The sequence below is a fragment of the Euprymna scolopes genome, chromosome 38 (genome assembly GCF_053919585.1).
Source record: "Euprymna scolopes isolate OS-2025 chromosome 38, ASM5391958v1, whole genome shotgun sequence".
NCBI classification, from domain to species: Eukaryota; Metazoa; Mollusca; class Cephalopoda; order Sepiida; family Sepiolidae; genus Euprymna; species Euprymna scolopes.
Window position 1 is genome coordinate 77,673,261 of NC_136519.1, and position 13,068 is coordinate 77,686,328.

At 31.8% G+C, this 13,068-nt stretch overlaps 1 protein-coding gene across 6 annotated transcripts in view; it reads left to right on the plus strand.

Annotated features, from left to right (window-relative positions):
- The window catches only part of LOC145263202 (uncharacterized), a 420,826-nt gene that overhangs the window by 362,365 nt on the left and 45,393 nt on the right, over nt 1–13,068 (plus strand). For 4 of the 6 annotated variants that reach the window (XR_013864489.1, XR_013864490.1, XM_080120271.1 and 1 more), the window contains exon 15: nt 7,057–7,182. The exons of the other annotated variants lie outside the window; for them this stretch is intronic. Coding sequence is in view for 2 of the 4 variants with exons in the window: in XM_080120271.1 (XP_079976397.1) it covers nt 7,057–7,182 (126 nt within the window). In the remaining 2 variants the exon portion in view is untranslated. The remainder of the gene's footprint in view (nt 1–7,056; nt 7,183–13,068) is intronic. 6 annotated transcript variants of the gene reach the window in all.

A 13,068-nucleotide genomic window follows, 5' to 3' on the forward strand; every position in this document is an offset into this window, starting at 1 on the left:
CTCACTGCCCCAAGTAGGTAAGTTATATATAAACATGTTAGCTATATATCATTCAAACACTACCATGTTTGAATATATGATTAAGTGTTAGTTTTACTCATTTAAAACTGCTTTAAAGCTTCACCGCTCACTCATTTTTTGGACCAAATTTCAAACAATTTTTACAGTTCATAGTAGTGTTGGGACGATTCCTAATTTTTATACGATTCCGATTCCGATTCCAGGAAAATATTAATTAACGATTCCGATACCAAGTACGATTCCGATTCCGATTCCTAGGGAATTATTGTTTTGAAATATACCAGGTAGTTTTATACTTATGGTCGGTAGTTACCAAATATGTTCCCTAACTTTGGAAGAGATATTTTATGTCTACACCGTCGTGTTTTGGTTTAAATAAAATTATTATATAGTAAACTAAACGGAAAAATTAGCAAAATTTATTTTAGAGAAAATTTATTTTAATTAATTGGAATACAGAAAAAAAAAACAAAGAAAATAGAATTTATCCTTCAGAGCAAATACAAATAAAATAGAATTTATATAACAGAACAAAAACAAGAAAATTAGAGAATAAATTAACACGATTCATTATTTTGGTCCTCATAATTTACAGATTTAATGAATTAAATAAAAAATATATAGCGGAAGAGAAAGAAAATATATACTAATTAAATATAAAAAAAGATAAATATTTAATTTAATAATTTATAAATGAACGTGTGTAATGAAAAAAACAATGTGACATGGCGCCGTAGATACAAAATAACCCTTCCAAAGTTAACGACCATATTTGAGAAATACCATTAATCAAAAGTTTTTGTGTTTTATACCAAAAGCGAAAAGTTACAAGTAAAGGAATTTCAAAAACGATTTTTTGTTTGGCTATTGATAGTTGTATTTGTGACAGCAGTTCTTCAGACCTCCATAATTCACAAAGAGTAGTTAACACCTATTGTTTTTTCTTTTTCATTACTTTTACATGTTGTTTCTAACGTGAAGAATAAGTTTAGCCAAACTAATTTTGAAATAGGGTATATCAAAGGAACACATATAAAAATTATACCACTATAAAAAACAAATGAAATACTAGATAAAATTGAGCAAAAATAGTTACCAAAATTACAGAAAAAGATAAAACAAAACAAAAAATGGTGAAGTTTGTTGAGTGAAATGAATTATCGAAAGAATATTAATTGAACTAATAGAAATGTTAAATAAAAAAAATGTCACATTTCAATATTTTTTTAATAATTAAATTCTCAGGGTTGTCGAAATTAAAAATTAAGTGATTTTTTTTAATTAGACTTATTTCGAAGCTTGTTACCTTGAAAAATACATTTTAAACCCTGTTTTTTTTTATAAATAAATTGAACAAAAAAACGCAATTAAAAAAATTTACTTGATAATTGAAACTTTAAAAACATTAAACATTGAAAAATTACTTATCTCACAAATTAACGTCCAATAAAGTAGATCCAGTCTTCATACAGGAATTCGGTTATAATAAATATATCTTTCCCAATGTTAAAAATTAAATCTTTTTTTTTTTTTTTTTTTTTTTTTTTTTGGAGAGAGAGTGCTTTAAAATCGCCCGGGAATGCCGCCTAAAATTTTAAAGAAGTAAATTTTAGGAGTTTAGTGCCTTTCAAAGACGATTATCATAATTTATTATCATCCTTTAATTTCCTTTTTTCCTCCCCCACACCTTTCCATGTGGTTCAGTAGTTAACCAGTGCTCCTGTTGCTGTCAGTCAGCTATCTTTACCTAAGTTTTAATTTCTAGTTAAAAGAATTTTTCATGAATAGAATCAGCATTTTTAAAAATTATTTTTTTAGTTGTATATATTGTATTTACTCTTTGAAGTTAAGGAAGGTTAAAAAAATTGGTGACTTGGGCAAAAAAAAAAAAGACACTGCGATTTCGACCCTAACTAATAAAACTGCTCTGAGTGACTAGTTGGTAATTTTTTTGTTCCTTTTCTTTTTTATTTTGCTCCTCCAATTCATTTGGATGCTTCATAGTTAAATGTTTTAACATGTTGGTTGTGGTCATGTTAGATGGTTTTGTTCCTCGCGATATTTTAATTTGACAGACTTTGCAAAACTTCAAAAAGTTTCCATGCAAGACTTTTTTTGGGACTTTGAGGCCATATTAGAAAATTCAGTTTATCTGTAAACAAATAAATTACTATTAAATTTTGTTTTAAAGCTAGTCACTTATTTGGATAATTAATTGAAAATAATCCGCTAAAAAAGACAAAAAGAAAAAAATATAAAGGGATGGAGCGGTAAATTGTACCAACCAGTAGTTAACAAAAAAAAAAAAACAAAAAAACTTATAGAATTTAATTTTTGAAACCAATGTATAAAAGTTTACACAATGAAATGCAAATATGCATTTCTTTTGAATTTTTTTTTTTTTTTTTGGTTGACTGTGTTCAATTCACACATGGTTGATGCGGTTCAATATTGCTAAACTATAAGTCTTAAGTAAAATTCTATTTATAAATACTTTTTAAAATGAAATTATTTAATTAATCGTAAATATTATTTAGACATAAAAATTAATTGATTACAACACCTTTTAAAAAATATATATTAATTTCTTTTTCGTTCGGCAAAAAACTGCGTCAAACACTTTTTTTTTAATTTTCAATTTAAAATTCTAGAAAAAAGATTATATTATTCTGCGTTTAATATAATCAAATTCAGGGTTTTATCTTTCTGGAGAAAAAAAATTAAAAAATGGATTTTATTTCAATGAAATTTAAAAAAAACAACTTGACTGAATTGAATTAATTACCCTTAAATTAACGAAGGGGTTATTTAATAACTTTAGGTTTGGAAGAGATAGGTATGGGGTCGGTTTTTTTGAAACATCAAAAGAAGCCGACTACTGTCCAAATTTTGCGAAATAATACGTGATCAATTTCATTTTAGAGATATTTCTTTCAAAAGCCTTCTTTTAAAAAAAGAAAAAAAAGTATATTGTTCTATTAAACCTTTTACTGTTTTAATAATTTGACTTTGCTCGTTTTAAGAAAATATAAGTTGAAAAAGCATTTTCATTCACTATTAGAAGATTTGTCAGTAAAAAAAAACAGTCGCCAAAAAGATAAGCGTTTTTTTTTTTTTTTTTTTTTTTACTCGCAATGTAGAGCCCTGCATACTTCTTTTCAAGTTAACTCTTTTGTAGTTTTGATCACAATAGATCTGAATGAATGAACCTTGTAAGGGAAGGGCACTAAGCATTGCCCTGTTAATAATGAATTTCTTTGGTTTCTTTTTATAACATGCTACATTTCTCTCTTGCCGTTAGAAATATCAGGACATTTTTTTCAACATCAGGATAAAAGAATCGTAATGAAGGAATCGGAAAATTAAGGTATTTTTTAACGATGCGATTCCGATTCCGATACCTCCCAAAATACACGATTCTTACGATTAACGATTCCGATTCCGATTAATCGTCCCACCACTAGTTCATAGGTCACCTTCTCAGCTAGATTTTGAAATACAAATTTTCAATTTTCGTTTATGAAAACAGGTGATAATAAAATTACTGCTGTTCAAAAGTCCTCAGAATTAGTAAGGGACATGAGACGATTTCTTTTGATTGGCTGTTACTTACCATAGCAACTTTTTCATCATTGACACATTCATAAATCATAGTGGGGATGTCGCTTGCATGCCAACTTATTTGGGTTATATAGAGAGAGTTAACAAAAATGATGCTCTTTGTTGGGCTAGGGCTGATAATATTTCGCTTATGACGTTGCCTGTTAATTCTGTTTTCCCCCCCCCTTTCTGTTTATTTACTTAATTATGTCTTTTATTTGATTTTTTTGATTTTTAAAAGTTGGTAATTTTTTTTATGGGTTGTTGACAATGCGTATGATATTGAACATAATATTATGCGGGAAACAGGGTCACGGCAAGTGCCAGCATCGACCTCTTCCTCAAACAGAAATTAGACGAGGTCTATATCAATGAGACATTGTGCTCAGCACTCCTCAATTCAGGTTGCTCTCGCACCATAGTGAATGGGATCTCTGCCGCACTTGGAAGAAGAAGAATATCAGAGTGAACATTCTCAGAGAGACGCAGACATGTTGCGGGGTGAGCGCTGTGAACATTCGCACAAGAACTGGAAATTCGGCTAACATCGAAGCACTGATAGTATTTGAGAAACCACTGAGCTTTGACCTGCTGCTAGGCTATGATGCCATCAGAGCCGTAGGTGGTGCTCATATAATGCAGATGGGGGCGGTACAGTTTCAGGAGAAAGTTCCAGTGTGCGCTGTTCTAAAGATTGACCAGCCAGACTTTATTGTCGAATTTGATCAGCAGCAGAAGTACATCTTGGGATATAATACTTGATAAAAGGTCGGGTGGGGTTTATGATTGTTGCATATTTATCTTATTTTTTTCATGCTGTTTTGTTTTTATATATTTATGTGTGTGTGTGTGTGTATATATATATATATATATATATATATATATATATTTGGTGTAATTTATTTGCAGAGAGGAAATGACTTTAAGTATTTGGTATCTATTTCTTCCTCACGAGAGAAATGTGAAACTAGGGTTGGAAAGTGAAATTGAAAAGTTAGCGCTTCAGAGAAGAAGCACTCTGTCCCTGCAAAATATGCCTGTCCAGGCCCGTCACATTGACTGGCAGAGGCGCCTCAAGCAATAGGCAATAAGCTAACTACTTCCCAAAGAGAGAAAGCGTGGGAGGGTGGACCTTCTAGAACTGCACTGAACCAGCATTGCACCACAGTCAACCAGGAAGTGGCACAATATATTAGTTCGATTGTTTGTCAATGCATAGTATTTCCTATAAACACTGGAAATCTTGATCATCAAAGAAAAAAAATTACTACTGCCATTAAAAACCTCATAAATTTAATTAAAAGAAAGTTGTTTGTTCTTGGTATAGGGTTTTGTTTTCAGTTGCATCCCCATCATGAACAGAGACAAATGCACCACAAATATAGTGTATTTGAAAACATGGGGTCTACAGTTCATCATGACTTGTCCCTGCATTCTTAACCCAAACTCAAACAGCACAAGGAGAAAAACTTGAGAAACTACTAGTCATCATGCACTATTGACCTCCATATTTTCAAACAGATTTACATAGTGCTCAATATCAGCTATAGAGCTTATCTTTATGAATATAGAAACTATACAACTATATTATATACTAGCTGGACCTGTGTCTTGGTATTGCCTAGGCAAATTTTGGAATGCAAAAAACACTGGCTCCCATCCCTGTACCACATAGTACTAAAAATGTGAAATAGGCTGTGTAATATTTTAAATATAAATGTCTCGGGGGGGGGGTCTGGGTATGTAGATAAAATGTATGATGGCATATATTGTAAAGGAAGAGTGGATGAGTATTATCTACAAATTTAATTTATATATAAATAAAACTCTAAATCTATGTATGTGTGTATATTTGTATCTGTGTGAAAATATTTAATGGATAAACTCATAGAACTGAAATTAACAGGAAATAGTCATCCTACACGAAGGGTCTTTATAATGTGTAAAATCTTTGTTTGGATGGATGAATAACGCGTACAGACGTATATCGTCAAGTTAAGTTGAAACGTAAAATGTTCATTTCAACTTGAGAACATTTCTCTCACTTTTGCGCATGCGCAAATTCATAGCTTGAAGCAATTTAATTTTAAATCTTATCTATTTGTTGATAGCTCAAATGGAAGAGAACACAGCTAATTGCTTTTGATTCTCCAGCTGATGGCACCCAAGTAATTTTTATTTTAATTATGTGAAATATATATATATATAAAATTCATGATGTTGACCATCTTATAATTTATTCTTTTAAATCTGTCGATTTATACAATTGTTGACAGTATCTGTTTCGTAGCGCAAAACCAATCACTTAATTATTATATCAATCAGTGAATCTATTTTGCCCTTAACTCATTAACTGTTGCTATTTCTTCTGATGAGTAAAGGGCATACTAGATTCACTAATTGATATAATATTTAAGTGATTGATCTTGCGCTACGAAACAGGTACTGTCAAGAATTGTATAAATCAACTGATTTAAAGGAATAAATTATAAGATGGTCAAGATATATATATATATATATATATATATATATATATATATATCTTGGGGAATTGGCTCTGTAATAATAAATAGGAAATCTGAATGAATTAAAATATATTTAATTGTATTTTATGACCAGGCAAAATTGCCCCCCCCCCTCACCAGTGTAATACAAGTTTGTATGCTAGTTTTGTTTATGAAGCTATGATGGCTAGTCAAATCAGGGGGAAATGTTGCTTTTCTTTATAAATTTAATTTTCAATTTGTCTTTACATAAGCCGTAATGTGTTGCTACACAGTCATGAGCATGTTTTGTATCTTCTAGTATTTTATTTTATTTTACTTTTTTTTATTACATTTTCACCCCAAACAAGGCACATTGCCACTCAGGTGTAGGGGGCTACTATCAGGGTCAGCAACTACGGGGGCACTATGTAGGGATTTGGGAAGCAAGATGTCGGTTCACGTTGCACTTGAACTTCTGCATGTCAGTTCACGTTGCACTTGAACTTCTGCATGTCAGTACAGTAACGGAAGCATGATCCTGGAATGGAATTCCAGAGTCTAGCGGTTCTGGGGAAGAAACTACTGGAGTAGAAGGATCTTTTGCATCTAGGGATCTCTACTGTGTGGGGGTGGGATTTAGTTGCCTGTAAACCTCTTTAGGCTACAACGCTTATATTCAAAAATGGAATTCTTAAAAATTAAGGATTAAGAATTTTGCTAAGCGTTGTTGCCTGAAGAGGTCTCTAGTTACTAAATACTAGAAGACAGAAACATGCTCATGACTGTGTGGCAACACATTACTGCTTATGTAAAGACAAATTGAAAGTGTAACTTGCTCTATCCCGGTATTGAGCACTCTTGTATTTACCTAGTTATATTTTACTAGTTACCTTACTTTTGAAAAATAGCAATCTCAAATTAGTTTAATATTCCTGTTCGTTGATTTCAGTGCTAATTCTGATGTCGTTGACGGAGACAGCGAAAGTGTCCCCAGTGTTGTCTCCTCTCCCCCTGAGCCGCGGAAAGAGATACAGGGTGTGGATGCTGACACTGGCAGTGACATTGAAGAAGAAAGGTATCTGCCATCACTGCTGTCTCTGTCCGTGTTCAGCATGCATCATCGGACAATGGCAGCAACCCAAAAGCATGTTTGATTATTATTAACTCCTATTAATATTTACTAACTTTATTAACCACTTGGCTTTTCTTTCATTTTCTTTTTTTTCTTTTTTTTTAATGTTTAAAATAAGGATTGTTAATTTGGATTATTTGAATTATTCGAACTAATATATATTTTGTCATTTTACTTGAAACGTAAATCAGTTTGTATTCACCAAACTTCTTATATATAGTGAATAAATGACAAAAATTTATATACCAAAATTTATAATGTTGACCATCTTATAATTTATTCTTTTAAATATGTCAATTTATACAATTCTTGACAGTATCTGTTTTGTAGCACAAAACCAATCACTTATATCAATTAGTGAATCTATTTTGCCCTTTACTCATTAACTGCTGCTATTTTTTCTGATGAGTAAAGGGCAAAATAGATTCACTAATTGATATAATAAGTGATTGATTTTGTGCTACGAAACGATACTGTCAAGAATTGTATAAATCAACTGATTTAAAGGAATAAATTATAAGATGGTCAACATCATGTACTTTGGAATATAAAGTTCTTGTCATTTATTCTATATATTGCTCTGTAATCACATTGAGCTTCTTATATAAGGATTGATATATAATAAGAAAATATATTTCTACAGAAATATATCAATTCTCTGATTAAAGAAATTTTTTTAGTGGGAAATTTTCTACCTATATAAAATTAATGAAGTTCAAGCTCAATGAATGTCTTTTCATATAGTGTAACATAATACAGGGTGGTTGCTAGAAAAGCGGGAAATTTTAAGGTTAGCTTAGATCATGAGTAAAATGTGTGATTGTTATTTTTTGATTGGTGTCGTGTGAATGTTGTAAAAATAAATCGTTTAACGCTGCAGTGAAGTGCATGGACGACATTTTGAGTATGTATGAGTATAATATAACATTTGTCTTTGAAATATTTTGTAAAAATAAATCGTTGTTTGACAAATTTCCCACTTTTCTAGCGACCACCCTGTAGTTTTCAAAATTCCCAAATCAAGTCTCCTCAGTTGCTACATAATTATATTTCAAAAGGAAAATTATTACAATATTATTTCGTTTGCAATTAACAAGTCAACAATGATTTTGAAAGCTTCTACATTACACTACATATAATAGAAATTATTTATATAAAAACTGTTGCATATTTCAGAGATGTATCATGATTTCATTGCGGTAGACTTGCCTTTAACAAGGCCGATAGCCATTAGTCGTGTTCTCTCGTGTCATGAATGAATGCGTGAATGTAGGATTGACATGAAATTCTTAAAGATAAATTAAAATGACCGAAAAATGGGCTGAAATGACTTAAATAAATAAAAAGTAAATGACTTATAATGACTTTAATGAAGTTAAGAATGAATTGAATGACTTTAAGAATGACTTGAATGCTTAAAAAATAACTGGAATCCTTCAAAAACAACTTGAATGATCTGGAAAATGACTTGAATGGCTTTGAGACTGACTGATTGTAAAGTGGGTGATCATTTTACATTAAATTAATACAGAAAAGTGATTCCCCACTTTATATCACAAAGTTACAAACATAAGTACAGCATGTAGTAAGAACAGATACTACGCTTTGATCTTGTTTATATAGTTTATTTCTGTAATGAAAAAATTTTACAATTAAATAAACCCCTTTGATCTTAACCAAAAAGGCCAAGCACAAAAGTGTTACGAACGAACCGACCAACGGAGTGACTTATAGAGTCGTTTGCATGCGACTAAAAATGCTTTTAAAAATCCAAACAAATCATCAGCAACTCACGAAATGAAAAACAAATCAGAATGACATTCAAAATTGAAATCAATTGGTAAGAAACTAGTGAAACGTGTTTGAGTGTTTTTTTTTTTTTTAAGAAAGTACCTTTTTGAGTCAAGGCAGACTGTAAATGTATATGGGTTTTAATCATAGCTAAGTATCGTTACATGAATATAATTGTTGTAAATGGATGTTGTTTGGATTCCTGTTTTGAGGAAGTATTTAAATTTAGGGGCAGTGATGTTTGGTGTAATATATTGGTTACTGGGTGAGCCAGATATTAAGTGGGGATGTATTTTCGTTGTTAAGGGGTATAAGTTTAAAGATTCTATAAAATGATAGAAAGGTTGTCTACAAATATAAAACTATGGTCATAATTGTAGCTTCTTACCTAGGTGAGGTGGGCTGTAAAAAAGGGGGTATCTTTATCGGTGGAAGAGACTTCTAAGGGTAAGAATTAGGTAGATGGGTAAAGATAGGTTTGTTATCAACGTAATCTATATCTAATCTGTAGTAATCTGCAAGGACCAATGGTATAACAGATAAAGTACTAGGTAAAAATTCAGTTCCAAGTGACCTTCTTCTGGAGGTTGAAGTTTCAATCTGCAGTGCAAGGTGATACTTAGAATCCAATTGCGAATTATTTAAGACTTCTACTCGGTCACGGCCGACAGAATGAAGTATGCTAACTCCGATCAAACAAAGGGTTAAAAATTCTGTGCTGATTACGGAGTTTGACAGATGCGCGATTTGAACAGATACACCTGAAGAAGTTCAGTAGTTACATTGGCTGAAATGTGTGAATAGCATCCAATATGAGGAGAGTAGTCCAAATAATCCAAATAAACGACTTTGTGTACAGATTTTCAGTTGTATAATCAATACTAATGCATAGTTTTGTTAATAACTTTCAGACTGAATGATCCTAATCCTAACGAACTGCACCGATTATAACCCCCCCCTTAACATTGCATGGTTTGATTTGTTTTCCTATTTTATAGAAAGAAAATGAAATCGGTAAACATAACTGTTAATGATTTTAAAGGAAATATACTTGGAAAAAAATGAATCCTCTCCTTTTTAAGAGCAGGTATCCAGAAATTTACAACTGTGACAAAAGCAGTTCTGACTACAAATGAAGAAAGACGAATAAAGCTCGGAGTGTTCTGCACAATACGAACTGGACTAAATTGATTTAGTGAACTAAAATTTAGTTTAGGGTTGGTTTATACAGAGTGGCCCACTTAAAAATAGCCCGATCTCTATAATCTTTCTCTTAACGACCAACTGACACCACAAGACAAAATGCAATTCCTTTTCCAACAAGATAGCGCGACATGCCACACGTCTCACAGATCACTTACACAAGTTCACGACATGTTTATGGATTAGAGAACAATAAGCAAAGGATTATGGCCACCACGTTCTCCCGGACTTGTCATCATGTGATTTTTATCTTTGGGGGAATTTAAAACAAAAATTTTATGAAAATTTTATGCACAGTCTAGACCAACTAAAGGAGAACATTACCAATGCTATCAGAAGAATCATCAGAGAAGATCTACAGGCAGTATCTGCAAACGTTGAGCGTGATTATTATTCGATGGGTGACCATTAGGAAATGCCATGTCAGACGACGTCGACACCTGCCTGGAACGTGCTCAGATCAAATCATAATACTTGTGCCCCCTCGACGTATATACACCCGACTAACCAAACAAGCAGCAAAATCATACCCCTTCACTGTTCAGATCCCTAGATGCTCGAAAATCTTCTACAGGGTGGCCCACTTAAAAGTAGCCTAATCTCTCTCTCTCTCTCTCTCTCTCTCTCTCTCTCTCTCTCTCTCTGATCTTTCTTTTTTTTTCAGATTAAGCGGCCCACTTAAAAGTAGCCATATGTCTCTAATCTTTCTCTTACCGACCAACTGACACCACAAGACAAAATATAATTCTTTTTCCAACAAGATGGCGCTACATGCCACATGTCTCACAGATCACTGACACGAGTTCATGACATGTTTACGGAAGAGGGAACAATGAGCAAAGGGTTATGGCCACCATGTTCCCCAGACTTGTCATCATGTGATGTTTATCTTTGGGGGAATTTAAAACAAAAAGTTTATGCAAATAATCCTCACAATCTAGACCAACTAAAGGAGAACATTACTAATGCTATTAGGAGAATCACCAAAGAAGATCTACAGGTCTGCAAATGTTGTTACACGTACCCAGAAATGCATAGATGCCAACGGGGAGCATTTCCATCATCTTTTATAACACTACAAATAATTTAAACAAAAGAATGTTTCTCCTCTCTACTACATTTTCTGGGCTACTTTTAAGTGAGCCATCCTGTAGTAAAAAAAGAAAAAGTTCAATTTTTATTGTGCATAATAATGTTCAGCGAAATTCCTTAACGTGTGCCAATTTCGAAAGTCTTTTAAACTCTGAATTGATGCCATATGTATTGCAATTTTCTTGGATACCTATTCCTAAAAAGTACCTTTACCAACCCATGCGTGACGTATTTGTGTTAAAATCAATTTAATGTTTTATAGAACATATAAGCAGATAAAGTTATTATTGGCCTTAATAGTTAGGCAGCCGACTTATGTTTTTTTTTTCTTTCCTATGAAATCCTAACCAATCCTAATATGGTAATTTCATATGCAAGAGGTGTTTCAAAAGTAATGCCTCCTATTTATTCCACCTGAATGGATCAGAGGGAATTGCAAATTGTATTATTATCATGACTGAACTTATGCATTTATGACCTGAAATTTTCATCTCTGTGTTGCAGATATTGACGGTGTGAGACTCTTAAAAAAGCAATCCCTGTTATGGACATGCATCAGAAGCAGAGATGAGTAATTGAATTCCTGACAAGAGTATATTGAGAATGGTGGTGACTATATAGAAAAATAAATTCTGGGGCACAAAAGGTGGTTCGTTTTAATAGTGCCACTCCTGTCTTTCTAGTTCTTCAACTTTTTAGTTAAAAAAAAAAAAAAAAAAAAAAAATAGGAGGCTTTACTTTTGGAGCAACCCTCATACAAATATTTTCCAACAGTTATGTTTACCAAAATTTTTTTTATCTAATTTGTAATATAACACTGGTTATTTTTTTTTTATTTTATTTATTTATTTATTTATTTTTTTTTTTGAAAACATTGTTTTGTAGATTTTTAAAAAATCAATTTTGGGTTTTTTTTTTTTTGTTTGTTTGTTTGCTTTTAACATAAAATTTATTTTATGCTTAGATGTTCAGAATAAAATTCCTTTTCAAAGCAAAATATATATTTTTTTTCGTATTGTCTGGGTGTTGTATTTGTGTTTAGACATGATGTTGCACTTGGATCCGTGGCATGCAGAAGATTTGGTGATTGTATGCCCCAAAGACTAGTCTAAGTTCTAGTACAGAAGAATATGAAAAAAAGTAGCTTGGATCCCCCACTCTCCTACTGCATGTCTCCTAGCAGGATTTAAGCAGGATGACTGAAAAGCAGTTATCATTACATGTACAGAGTTTTGATTTGTTTTTCTTATATCTTAATAATTATAAAACTCTGTGAACCGGCCGGGCATCTGAGCTTGCTTGAATCTTGTATTATAATAAAGTCGTGTTCCCGTTTATTTGCTTGTTTGTTCACAATTTGATGAATATATACAAAACGTACAATGTATCACAAATTCATTTTCATATTGAAAACAAACTTATTCCAGCATGAAAAATAATGTTAATAATTAGCTCAATTTTATTGTTTCAATAGAATCGCTTGAATTGTTCTATTTAGAAATATTATTTAAAATTAATTTATTGAATTCATTTTTAATTTAATTTATTTTCAATAATTAATAGCAGACAACAGTTGCATTTAAAACCGGAAGTAAACTTATTTATTTAAGCTATGAGAGTTATTTCGCGTTTGATTTTCATAAACCAAGATGGATATGTTTTATGTTTCCCTAAATCGAACATATGGTCACTTTTTGTAACAAATTAGAATATTCGGTGTATCTTAATTTGCATGTGACTAAT